The 14219-nt window shown below is 47.3% G+C and overlaps 1 protein-coding gene across 3 annotated transcripts in view; it reads right to left on the bottom strand.

The window, feature by feature from the left end:
* The window catches only part of anxa6 (annexin A6), a 143743-nt gene that overhangs the window by 113412 nt on the left and 16112 nt on the right, over window positions 1–14219 (bottom strand). For all 3 annotated transcript variants that reach the window (XM_059990661.1, XM_059990662.1, XM_059990663.1), the window contains 3 exons: window positions 10115–10211; window positions 5479–5573; window positions 2044–2157 (listed from right to left, as the gene is read on the bottom strand). In XM_059990661.1, coding sequence (XP_059846644.1) covers window positions 2044–2157; window positions 5479–5573; window positions 10115–10211 — 306 coding nt within the window. The remainder of the gene's footprint in view (window positions 1–2043; window positions 2158–5478; window positions 5574–10114; window positions 10212–14219) is intronic.

Raw genomic sequence — 14219 nt, 5'->3', positions numbered from 1 at the left:
TCTGTGGGTTTCCTCCGGGTGTTCCGATTTCTTCACCCAGTCCAAAGATGTACGAGTTGGGGTTAGTGAGTTGTGGGCATGCTACACAGGCACCAGAAGTATAGTGACACTTGCAGGCTGTTCTCAACACATCCTCGGACTTTGTAGATCATTGATGCAGAGCGCATTTTACTGTAGGTTTTCATATACGTCACAAATAAAGCTAATCTTTACCAAGACGTAGGAACAGAATTGGGCCATTTGACCCATCAAGACTGCTCTGCCATTTCATCATATCTGATCCAGTTCCCTATCAATCCCATTCTCCTGCTTCTCCCCGTAGCCTTTGACACCCTGACTAATCAAGAACCTATCAACCTCTGCTTTAAATATACCCAGTGACTTGGCCTCTACAGCCGCCTATGCCATTGAATTCCAGATTCACCACCCTCTGGGCTAAGTAATTCCTCCTGATCTCTGTTCTGACTGGACATCGCTCTGTCCTGACTCTGTATCTTTATCTATCTTTAGGCAGATTTTTCAAACCACGTCACCTCAGGTTCAATTCCCAAACAATCCCCTCCACCTCTTTTTGAGTATCAAATAGACAATCTCAAATTCAAGTTTAAGATGAAATTTATTGCCATCTGACTGTACCTACAGTGTCTCGAAAAAGTATCCATTCCCACACCCCCCAGAAGTTTTCATGTTTTACAACATTGAATCACAGTGGATTTAATTTGGCTTTTTTTGACACTGATCAACAGAAAAAGACTTCTGTGTCAAAGTGAAAACCAATCTCTACAAAGTGATCTAAACTAATTATAAATATAAAACACAAAATAATTGATTGCATAAGTATTCACCCCCTTCAATATGACACATCAAATTACATTCAAGAAAATTTCCAAGTCACTGGATATTCCTTGGAGTACAATTAAGTCAATCATCAAGAAATGGAAAGAATATGGCACAGCTGTAAATCTACCTGGAGCAGGCCGTCCTCAAAAACTGAGTGACCCTGCAAGAAGGGGACCAGTGAGAGAGGTCATCAGGAGACCTATGACAACTCTAGAGGAGTTGCAAGGTTCAGTGGTTGAGATGGGAGAGATTGTGTATGCAATAAATATTGTCCGGGTGCTTCACCAGTCACAGCTTCATGGGAGAGTGGCAAAGAGAAAGCCACATTCCATCACAGCACATCAAACAAAATGTTACCACAAAAAGGTTAATAAAATACTAATACACAGTGCATGTAGTGCACTGAAGTTGTTCTGAAGCTGATCTGAGGCTATTTGAGAGGGGAACGTTGGTGCCAGGATTTGGAAGTGAGGTTGAGGCCAAACTCAAACCAGAAGATCACTTACAATCTGACTGCATGAACAACGAATTCTCCAACTTCCAGTAATATGCTCCCCTTTTGTCCCATTTCTCTCTCCTCCCAATTCACTCACCCCTGCCCACATCACCCCATTTCTTTACCCTCCACCACCCTCTCATCCCAGTGGCCCCCCCCACACTAGTCCTAACTGCCCCCCCCCAACTCCCTCTCTTGGCTCCATGCTGCACCTTCCTCTCTGATCTGACCCGACTATCTACAGCTCTTTGCCATCTTCACCTCTCACCTCCCAGGCTCTGTCACTATTCCCACTCTCCCCTCCTCCATCTGCCGATCACCCCCAGTCATCTGGATCCACTCATCACCTGCCAGCCTCCCATCTTCCCCATCACCTATAACCTCCCAACACCTCACTTCATCTCCCCTCCCCACCCACCCCCTCATTTGCCAGCTTGTACTCTTTCCTCTCTCCCCCAACCTTCTTATTCCAGCTGCTTCCCCCCTCCTGAAGAAGGGTCTCAGCCAAAAATGTCGACTGTTCGTTCATTTCCGTGGATGCTACCTGTTCCTAAGCAGATAATTATTATTTTCCTCCTAAGTAACTGTAGGATTTTTGATGAAAAGTGTCCGTGATTCTCAGACAAACTTCCTCTGATGAAGAGGCGTTACATCTTACCGAGGAGCCCTGGACTAGAATTGCCAAGCATGCAATCATGTCACTGTACCTTGATGGCGTCCTTCAGCTCCTTGGCATCATACTCGGCTGGTGTCTTCATGAGCCCCACGATGAGCCTCTCAAACTTCCCTGTCAGCTCATACTTCAGATCATCGATCAGATCCTGTAACAGAAAGATCGTAACAGAGACACGCGTGGTTCAAAACCCTCAACCAAGGAGAAGTGGCCTTAGGTTCTCCACCACCCCCAGTGTTCTTCACAGTAATAAGGCCAGGAGTAAGAATTATGCCATTCAGCCCATTGAGTCTGCTCTGTCGTTCCATCACAATACCGAACATGGAAGAGTACAGGCTTCTCGGCTCACAATGTTGTAGAATTCAATCTAACCCTCCCTCCCACACAGCCCTCCACAGTTCTATCATCCATGTGCCTATACAATTGTTTCTTAAATGTCCCTAATGTATCTGCCCCTACCTCCACCCCAGACAGCATGCTCCACACACCTGTCAGTCTGTGTATAAAATCCGACCTCAGATATCTCCCCTAAACATTCCTCTAATCATCTTAAAACTATTTCCCCTCGTATTAGCCATTTCCACCCTGGGAAAAAGTCTCTGACTGTCCACTCAATCTATTCCTCTTAGCATCTTGTACACCTCTGTCTGTCACCTCTCATCCTCCTTCTCTCCAAAGATGAAAGCTCTAACTCACTCAACCTGTCCTCATAAGACATGCTCTTTAATCCAGGCAGCATCTGGTAAATCTCCTCTGTACTCTCTCGAAAGCTCCCACATCCTTCCTATAGTGAAGCGACCAGAATGGAACGCAATATTCCAAGTGTGGTCTAACCAGGGTTTTATGGAGGTGCAACATTACTTCACGGCTCTTTAACTCAATCTATGACTAATGAAAGCCAACACACCAATCACCTTCTTAACCACCCTTTCAACTTGTACAGCAGCTTTGTGGAATTTATGGATTTTGATCTCAAAATCTCTCTGTCCCTCCACACTGTGAAGAACCCTGCCATTAACCCTACACTCTGTCTTTAAGCTTGACCTTCCAAAGTGAATCACTTCACTTTTCCAGACTGAACTCCATTTGCCACTCCTCCACCCAGCTCTGCATCCTGTTGTGACCCACGACAACCTTCTACACTATCCACAGCAAATTTCGTGTCACCTGCAAATCACTAACCCACCCTTCCATTTCTTCATACAATTACCAAAATCACAACGAGCAAATTTATTTTCAACCCCATTCTCCTTCCTTCTCGTAACCCTTAATTCCTTATCGATGAAGAACCCACCAATTTCCCCTTTAAATATACCCAATGACTTATCCTCCACAGCTGTACATTGCTATCATTTCCACACATTCACCACTCTCTGGCTAAAGAAACTTCTCCTCATCTCTGTTCTAAATGAACATCCCTCTATTCTGAGGCTGTGCCTTCCAGTCCCAGACTCACCCAGCAGAAGAAACATCCTCTCCACATCCATTCTATCCATTACTTGGTAGGTTTTAGAGATCCCCCTCATCCTTCTGAACTCCAGTGAGAACAAACCCTGAAACATCAAACACTGCTCATACATTAACCCTTTCCCCTGGGATAATTCTTATAAAGCTCCTCTGGTACCTCTCCAGGGACAGTCAAACTTTCATTAGATTGGGACCCAAAATTCCAAAAGTAGTCTGACCAATGCCTTATCAAGTCATCAACTTCAGTCTTGGAAACTCCAATTGACCATAATGTTGAAGACTTCCTGGGTTCTGGGGACAAGCCCCAGATGTCTACCGTAGCGTCACCATGGCTTACTTACCTAGATGTCCCTAACAAATTAAATTAGACCTTCTTTTGTCTTACTTAATCTTTTGGCCCATCTAGAGCTTCTCATAATTTCTTGAAGCCAGAGGGTGGTGAAACTGTGGAATTCTTGCCGGAGATGGCTCCAGAGGATGTCATTAGGTATATAAAAAGCCGAGGTTGATAAGTTCTTGATCAGTAGTGGTGTCAAAGCTCATTGGTGGGGGGGGGGGGGGGGGGAAGGCAGGAGAATAGGGATTAATTATTGTGAATACTTTTGGATCCCGTACCTACAGAAAGATGTTCTAGCATCATGGGGGGAGGGGCGGGGGGGATGCAGGGGTCCAGAGGAGGTTCACGAGAATGATTCCAGGAATGAGAGTTTGATGGCTCTGGGCCTGTACTCACTGGAGTTAAAAAAAAAATTAAGGGTGAGCTTATTGAAACATCAAATGGTGAAAGGCCTGAGTGGATGTGGAGAGGATGTTTTCGATGGTGGGAGAGTCTAGGACCAGAAAGCACAGCCTCAGAATAGAGGGATGTCCATTTAGAACAAAGATGAGGAGAAATTTCTTTAGCCAGAGGCTGGTGAATCTGTGGGATTCATTGCCATGGACAGCTGTGGAGGCCAAGTCATTGGGTATATTTAATGTGGAGGTTGAGGGGCTCTTGATTAGTGACGATCTCAAAGATTACGAGGAGAAGTCAGGAGAATGGGGTTGAGAGCGAAAATATATCAAATGTGTTGGTCTGGTGGAACAGACTCAATGGGCCGAATTCTTCTCCTGTATCTTACGGCCTTAAACATCCCAATGTGGGAAAAGTTGGATAGGCTGGGTATATACCCAAGGGATTTAGCCAGGTGTGGGGGGGTGGGGGGTGTATACCCATGGGATTTAGCAGAGTGAGGAGGGGTCAAGACACATGGGATAGGCTGGGATTATGTCCATGGGATTTAGCTGAGTGTGGGGGGAGGTGGGGTGAACGTCCATGAGATTTAGCCAGGTATGGGGGGGGGGGTGTATGTCCATGGGATTTAGCCAAGTGTGGGGGCAGGGTGGGATTAGATCAGGGGTTCCCAACATGTGGTCCTTGGACCCCTTAGTCAATGGTAAGATCCATGGCATAAAAAAGGTTGGGAACCTCTGGATCAGCTTGATCTTGGAATAAGTTAAGAACGTGATACAAGCAAGGCGTGATACCCTGCTATACTGTTCTATGACTTCAAGTGGGGCTAAGGAGTGCTCTATAAAATTACTGGAATGGTAATGATACATTGTACCTTGGTGACACCAGCCTGCAGGAATGACAAACACGAGGAGATTTTTTTTTAAACACAGAGGGTGGTGGGTGTGTGCAATGTGCTGCCAGGGGTGCTGGTAGAGGCAAACACATTAGTGACAATTAAGAGACTCTGAGGCAGACTAATGGATGATAGAAAAATACAGGGCTATGTAGGAGATTGAGCTGAGAGTAGGTTAAAAGGTCATCACAACTTCATGGGCAAAAGGGATTGTCCTGTGCTGTAATGGTCTATGGCCAACCTGGGGAAAAGGAGTTGGCTGTATCTATGCTTCTGATAACCTATGCTCTTCCATCATCCGAGGGCCTGTACCGTGTGCAATGTTCTACATTCTTTGTGTTAAACATTCTGGAGAAGACAAGGTGATAAGTTACCCTTCCGTAGAGAGTTTTGTAGCTGGAGTAGATCTGCTGCCGCTGTGCATTTGACCTGGAGGTCAGAAGGTCAATGATGGTTTCCTTGTCACTGCCTGTATTCAGAACAGAAAGAATAATACAGTTACTGCAGCTGAGGAAGCCACCGTTTCCATCCCTGCTCTTCTATCACCCTCAACTCAGCCAGTTAGGGGTGGCACCATAGTGTAGTAATGCTTTACGGTGCCAGTGACCTGGGTTCAATTCCCACTGCTGTCTTTAAGCAATTTGTACGTTCTCCTCGTGACCGTGTGGGTTCCTCCGGGTGCTCCGGTTTCCTCCGGGTGTTCGAGTTTCCTCCCAGAGCGCAAAGGCGTACCGGTTAGTAGGTTCATGGTCAACTGGATGGATCCAGCTCTTTGGGCCAGAAGGGTCTCTACTGTGCTGTATCTCTAAATAAATAAATTTTGAACCACCCTTTGGGACTGCCTAGTTATCAACCAGAGACAGCTCATCCACTCCCTTTGTGAGGTCACCCTGGGCCTGATTCTGCATGGTACCATCTCCAAAACCCCAGGAATAATGTAGAGAAAATACTGAGGTGACTTGTGAAGGCACAAGGGACTTTAGACAGGGGCAGTAGAAGTTCAAAGTTCAAATTAAATTTGCTATCAAAGAACACATATGTTACCATGTACTGCCTTGTGATTCATTGTCTTGCAGGCATTTATAGCAAAATAAAACAGAATTTGGGTGGTCAGTAGAGTAGCAGTTAGTCTAACTATTACAGTGCAACTCCTGCCACTGTCTGTAAGGAGTTTACACGTTCCTGCGACCATGTGGGTTTCCCCTGGGTGCTCTGGATTCCTCCCACAGACCAAATACAGTCAGTTGCAGCATTCTACGTTGGGACACAAGCGTGGTGACTTTCAAGGGCTTCCTCTAGCACATCCTCGGACTGTGTTGGATGTGACCCAAATGATGTTATTCACCAGAGGTGTAAAGCACCAACCAAAACAAATTCTTTCCGGGAGAGGCATAGATAACTCTCAGAAACCAGCCTCCCCTCCGTGGACTCTGTCTACACTTCTCACTGTCTCAGTAAAGCAGCCGGCAGAATCAAAGACCCCACCCACCCCGGAAATTCTCTCTTCTCCCCTCACCTCCCATCGGGCAGAAGATACAAAAGCCTGAAAGCACGTCCCACCAGGCCCAAGGACAGCTTCTACCCCACTGTTATCAGTGAAAGCACGTCCCACCAGACCCAAGGACAGCTTCTACCCCACTGTTATCAGTGAAAGCACGTCCCACCAGGCCCAAGGACAGCTTCTACCCCACTGTTATCAGTGAAAGCACGTCCCACCAGGCCCAAGGACAGCTTCTACCCCACTGTTATCAGTGAAAGCACGTCCCACCAGGCCCAAGGACAGCTTCTACCCCACTGTTATCAGTGAAAGCACGTCCCACCAGGCCCAAGGACAGCTTCTACTCCACTGTTATCAGTGAAAGCACATCCCACCAGGCCCAAGGACAGCTTCTACTCCACTGTTATCAGTGAAAGCACGTCCCACCAGGCCCAAGGACAGCTTCTACCCCACTGTTATCAGTGAAAGCACGTCCCACCAGGCCCAAGGACAGCTTCTACCCCACTGTTATCAGTGAAAGCACGTCCCACCAGGCCCAAGGACAGCTTCTACCCCACTGTTATCAGTGAAAGCACGTCCCACCAGGCCCAAGGACAGCTTCTACTCCACTGTTATCAGTGAAAGCACATCCCACCAGGCCCAAGGACAGCTTCTACTCCACTGTTATCAGTGAAAGCACGTCCCACCAGGCCCAAGGACAACTTCTACCCCACTGTTATCAGTGAAAGCACATCCCACCAGACCCAAGGACAGCTTCTACCCCACTGTTATCAGTGAAAGCACGTCCCACCAGGCCCAAGGACAGCTTCTAGCCCACCGTTATCAGTGAGAGCACGTCCCACAAGGCCCAAGGACAGCTTCTACCCCACCGTTATCAGTGAAAGCACGTCCCACCAGGCCCAAGGACGGCTTCTACCCCACTGTTATCAGTGAAAGCACGTCCCACCAGGCCCAAGGACAGCTTCTACCCCACTATTATCAGTGAAAACACATCCCACCAGGCCCAAGGACAGCTTCTACCCCACTGTTATCAGTGAAAGCACGTCCCACCAGGCCCAAGGACGGCTTCTACCCCACTGTTATCAGTGAAAGCACGTCCCACCAGGCACAAGGACGGCTTCTACCCCACTGTTATCAGTGAAAGCACGTCCCACCAGGCCCAAGGACAGCTTCTACCCCACTGTTATCAGTGAAAACACGTTCCACCAGGCCCAAGGACAGCTTCTACTCCACTGTTATCAGTGAAAGCACGTCCCACCAGACCCAAGGACAGCTTCTACCCCACTGTTATCAGTGAAAGCACGTCCCACCAGGCCCAAGTACAGTTTCTACTCCACTGTTATCAGTGAAAGCACATCCCACCAGGCCCAAGGACAGCTTCTACCCCACTGTTATCAGTGAAAGCATGTCCCACCAGGCCCAAGGACAGTTTCTACCCCACTGTTATCAGTGAAAGTTCATCCCACCAGGCCCAAGGACAGCTTCTACCCCACTGTTATCAATGAAAGCACATCCCACCAGGCCCAAGGACAGCTTCTACCCCACTGTTATCAGTGAAAGCACGTCCCACCAGGCCCAAGGACAGCTTCTACCCCACTGTTATCAGTGAAAGCACGTCCCACCAGGCCCAAGGACAGCTTCTACTCCACTGTTATCAGTGAAAGCACATCCCACCAGGCCCAAGGACAGCTTCTACTCCACTGTTATCAGTGAAAGCACGTCCCACCAGGCCCAAGGACAGCTTCTACCCCACTGTTATCAGTGAAAGCACGTCCCACCAGGCCCAAGGACAGCTTCTACCCCACTGTTATCAGTGAAAGCACGTCCCACCAGGCCCAAGGACAGCTTCTACTCCACTGTTATCAGTGAAAGCACGTCCCACCAGGCCCAAGGACAGCTTCTACTCCACTGTTATCAGTGAAAGCACATCCCACCAGACCCAAGGACAGCTTCTACCCCACTGTTATCAGTGAAAGCACGTCCCACCAGGCCCAAGGACAGCTTCTACCCCACCGTTATCAGTGAGAGCACGTCCCACAAGGCCCAAGGACAGCTTCTACCCCACCGTTATCAGTGAAAGCACGTCCCACCAGGCCCAAGGACGGCTTCTACCCCACTGTTATCAGTGAAAGCACGTCCCACCAGGCCCAAGGACAGTTTCTACCCCACTATTATCAGTGAAAACACATCCCACCAGGCCCAAGGACAGCTTCTACCCCACTGTTATCAGTGAAAGCACGTCCCACCAGGCCCAAGGACGGCTTCTACCCCACTGTTATCAGTGAAAGCACGTCCCACCAGGCACAAGGACGGCTTCTACCCCACTGTTATCAGTGAAAGCACGTCCCACCAGGCCCAAGGACAGCTTCTACCCCACTGTTATCAGTGAAAACACGTTCCACCAGGCCCAAGGACAGCTTCTACTCCACTGTTATCAGTGAAAGCACATTCCACCAGGCCCAAGGACAGCTTCTACTCCACTGTTATCAGTGAAAGCACGTCCCACCAGACCCAAGGACAGCTTCTACCCCCACTGTTATCAGTGAAAGCACGTCCCACCAGGCCCAAGGACAACTTCTACCCCACTGTTATCAGTGAAAGCACGTCCCACCAGGCCCAAGGACAGCTTCTACCCCACTGTTATCAGTGAGAGCACGTCCCACCAGGCCCAAGGACAGCTTCTACCCCACTGTTATCAGTGAAAGCACGTCCCACCAGGCCCAAGGACAGTTTCTACCCCACTGTTATCAGTGAAAGCACGTCCTACCAGGCCCAAGGACAGCTTCTACCCCACTGTTATCAGTGAAAGCTCGTCCCACCAGGCCCAAGGACAGCTTCTACCCCACTGTTATCAGTGAAAACACGTCCCACCAGGCCCAAGGACAGCTTCTACCCCACTGTTATCAGTGAGAGCACGTCCCACCAGGCCCAAGGACAGTTTCTACCCCACTGTTATCAGTGAAAGCATGTCCCACCAGGCCCAAGGACAGCTTCTACCCCACTGTTATCAGTGAAAGCTCGTCCCACCAGGCCCAAGGACAGTTTCTACCCCACTGTTATCAGTGAGAGCACGTCCCACCAGGCCCAAGGACAGCTTCTACCCCACTGTTATCAGTGAAAGCACGTCCCACCAGGCCCAAGGACAGCTTCTACCCCACCGTTATCAGATCCTTGAATAGGCATTTAATACAATAAGATGAACTCCTGACTGTGGTTCTCCTTCCCCTCTGAATGTCCTGATTCTGTCTTCTTCCCCCTTCCTTTCCAGTCTTGATGAAAGGTCTCGGCCTGAGATGTTGACTGTTAATTCCCTTCCATGGATGCTGCCTGGTCTGCATAGTTCCTCCAGCATTTTGTGCATGTTAGCCCATTTTGCCTGTAGTGGATGAACCGATCTGCAGCTCCTAGTCTGCGGTGGTGAAATCGGAGTACCCTCCACACTTGCAGGTGCTGGTTTTCTCTGAGCCCCACCCGCCCGAGCCAGGAGTTAACGAGAGAAGGAGCTTCCTCACCAATTCCTTTCATAGCGTTGTAGAGAATTTCTGCATCCTGATTGGCCGAAAAATTCTGGGAGGCCTTCACACTGCCCCGGTACCCGGCCCTGCCGCCCTGTGGGAATCAAAATACATCAATGAATCCATCAGTCCTCACTAAATCGTAAAGAATTTATTTATTAAAATCTACCCACCTACACACCACCAGTACTTCATCATTTCCTATTGGAGTCATCTTATGTACATACCCTCCTGTTCCTCACATCATTTTATGGGCGTACAACCGATCTATATCACCTGTCTTATGTATTTACAGTGCTGTGTAAGGCAGATAACACCAAGACTTTTGTACAGTACTGCATTTGTCAGCTTGGAGCAGAGAGCAAGTGTGTAAATCTGGTGGGAGAAAAGGGTTCTGGGAACGGGAAGGGTGGAGTACCACGGCAGTCGTGTGGGACAGAAGGCAGAGCAGGAGTGCCAGGGGCGGGAGGGGTGAGATGGGGTAGTGGGGGGGGGTCACTAATGCAGACACACCCAGCCCTGAGACACCAGGCAAGGTCATTTGATTCCAAACAATAGATTTAATGATCACTACAGAATGTCTCTCTGGTGCTTCCTGCTCCCTCCCCTCTCCCTTCCCCTTTTCCTGACCATCATTCCCCTCTCCCTGCCCCCCTCCCACTCTCAGTCCACAATAGAGATCCATATTAGAATCAGATATGTTATGAAATGTTTTTTTTGCAGCAGTACAGTGCAATACCTAAAATTACTACAGTACCGTGCAAAAGTCTTCGGCACCCCAGTTGTATATTTGTGCCTAAGAGTTTTGCTCAGTACTGTAGATTGATTCAACTCTTTTTCACTCTTGTGTTCTTTATCTTACTGTGTGTTTGTTTGTGCTGCATCAGATCCAGAATAACAATTATTTCATTCTGCTTTACACTTGTGTACTGGAAATGACATTAAACAGTCTTGAACACATCATATCTCATGGTCACATTGATTAAATTCTGAAGGAGGACTGTCTACAACTCTGCCCAGCTGGGCGCATAAGAGGTATCTCACTAACGACTCAGTTTCAGATTTATTTATCACAAGGGTTCCCAACCTGGGATCCACGAACCCCTTGCTTAATGGTATTGGTCCATGGCATAAAAAAAGTTGGGAACTCCTGATCGATCACACGTGCATGGAAACATACAGTAAAATGTGTCATTATTCGAGTTTTTGTCATCCTACTAATTTCTACAGATGACAGTGGAAAGCATTCTGTCAGGTTGCAAAACCGCCCAGTCTGGAGGCCCCAAAGCACAGGATCCCAAGTGGCTGCAGAGGGAGGGTTGCAGACCCAGCCAGCTCCATCACAGGCACAACCTTCCCCATCACTGAGGACATCTTCAAGAGGCAGTGCCTCAGGAAGGTGACATCCATCACCCAGGACATTCCCGCTTCTCATTGCTACCATCAGGGAGTGGGTACAAGGGCCAGGTCCATGAATCCATAAACACTATCTTGTTATTAATTCTTTTATATTATTCATTTATTTTTGTAACTGATAGTTTCTTTATTCCTTTACTTTTCCACAATTTATTTTTGTAATCTATAGATTTTACTGCTGCTAAAAAATAACGAATTTAGTGTTGTAGAAATCAGTGATAATAAATCTGATTGTGATTTGAACCCTGACCTTGCCCATGTTGGAGGGAGGTGTCTGACCGCTCACACTGATGGCTGGAGTTGGCAGGGTCACATAACTCTGCCATCGCCAGGTAACCCGAGTCTGGACACCAAAATCGGAAGGTTGAAGAACCAAGTCAGTGAGTCCAGTGGTTGAGACAAAAGGCTGAAAGGTCCTGGGTCAGCGCGTCCAGAGTTCAAAGGTCAGCAAGTCCTGCCCAGGGACTGCAGGCTGGATGTCTATCCTTGGGTTGAAGGCTTGCCAATGTGTGTGAATGGTTAGGAGGTTGGGGAAGGAGCTTGATTAACTGTTAAGAGTCAAGAGATGGAAAAATACAGCACAGAATCAGGCCATTTGGACCTTCTTCCATGTCAAAACCATTTAAATTACATACTCCCATCGACCTGCACCCAAACCACAGCCCTCCATACCTCTATCATCTATGTACCTACCCACCCAACCTCAGTGGAAAAAACCTGCTTGCATTTACTCTATTTATACCCCTCATAATCTTGTATATCTCTATCAAATCTCCCCCCAATCTTCAATGTTCTATGGAATAAAGACCTAACCTATTGAACCTTTCCCTTTAACTCAGGTTCTCCAGTCCCAGCAACATCCTTGTAAGTTTTCTCTGCACTCTTTCAATCTTATTTACATCTTTCCTGTAGGTAGGTGACCAGAACTGCACACAGTACTCAAAATTAGATCTCACCAACCTCTTTATTTCAACTTCAACAAACATCCCATCTTCTGTACATAATACATTGACTTATGGAGGCCAATGAGCCAAAAGCTTTCCTTACAACTCTATCTACCTGTGACGCCACTCTCAATGAACTATGGACTTGTAGTCCCAGATCCCATTGTTCTACCATGCTCCTCAAAGCCCTACCATTCGTTGTGTAAGATCTACCCTGGTTGGTCCTCCTGAAGTGCAAACCATGCAGGTGTCTGCATTAAATCTGCATTTTTCAGCCCACTTTTCCAGCTGGTCTGGACCCCACTGCAAGCTCTGACAGTCTTCCTCACTCTCCACTGCACCCCCACTCTTGGTGCCATTCCAAAATATGCTGATCCATTTAACCACATCACAATCCAGATCATTGATATAGATGACAAACAACAAAGGACCCAGCACTGATCCCTGCAACACACCACTAGCCACAGGCCTCTAGTCAGAGAGGCAACCATCTACTACCGCTCTCTGGCTTCTCCCACGAAACTAATATCTAAACCAATTTACTACCTGATCTTGAATGCCATGTGACTGAACCTTCTCGATCAACCTCCCATGCAGGACCATATCAATGACTTACTAAAAAGTCCATGTAGACAACATCCACCGCTTTGCTTCATGCACTTCCCTGGTAACATCTTCAAAAACCTCTATAAGAATGTTTAGATAAGACTTAACATGCACAAAGCCATGCTGATTATCCCCAAACAGCCCATGTCTACCCAAATACTTTCCAATAACTTTCCCACATCTGATGTCAGGTTCGCCTGCCTATAATTACTTGGTTTATTTTTAGAGCCTTTCTTTAACAGCTTAACATTAGCTATCCTCCAATCTGCCAATACCTCATCTGTCGCTAAGGATGTTTTAAACGTCTCTGCTACAGCCCCTGCAATCTCTGCACTTGCCTCACACAAGGTCTGAGGGAAAACCTTGTCAGGCCCTGGGGATTTATCCACCCTCAGCAAACCCTCCGTAATCTGTACTTCACTGCTGCTTTGCCTCACTTCTGTAGACTCTGTGTCCATCTCCCGTGTAAACACAGATGCAAAAAATCTATTTGAGATCTCCCGCGTCTCTTTTGAGTCCATGCATAGATTACAATTCTGATCTTCCAAAGGACCAATTTTGACCTTACAATCCTTTTGCTCTTAATATATCAGTAAAGTCCCTTAGGATTCTCCTTCACTTCGTCTACCAGGTCAAACTCGTGCCTTCTTTTTGCCCCCCTGATTTCATTTTTAAGTGACCTCTTACATTTCTTATATTCAAGTACCTCATTTGCTCCTATCTGTCTACACGTACCTGCTATGCACCTGTTATTTTTCTTAACCAGGGCCTCAATATCTTTTGAAAAGTAAGGTTTCCTACACCTGCTATCTTTAACTTTTATTCTGATTACACATACAAGCTTTGCACTCTCAAAATTTCATTTTTGAAGGCCTGCCTTTTGCACCTTTGCCAGAAAACAGCCCGTCCCAATCCACACTTGCCAGATCCTTTCTGATACCATCAAAATTGGCCTTTTTCCAATTTGGAATCGCATCCCATGGACCAGGCCTATCTTTTTTGCAAATTTACTAATGGTATCATGATCACTAGATGCAAAGTGTTCTCTGTCACCTGCCCTGTCTCATTCCCTAACAGCAGATCCAGTGTCGCACGCTCTCTCATTGGGACTTCTAAGTACTGATGAAGGAAACTTT

The sequence above is a fragment of the Hypanus sabinus genome, chromosome 15 (genome assembly GCF_030144855.1).
Source record: "Hypanus sabinus isolate sHypSab1 chromosome 15, sHypSab1.hap1, whole genome shotgun sequence".
In the NCBI taxonomy this organism is placed as follows: Eukaryota; Metazoa; Chordata; class Chondrichthyes; order Myliobatiformes; family Dasyatidae; genus Hypanus; species Hypanus sabinus.
This window is presented reverse-complemented; position numbering and strand designations above follow the sequence as displayed.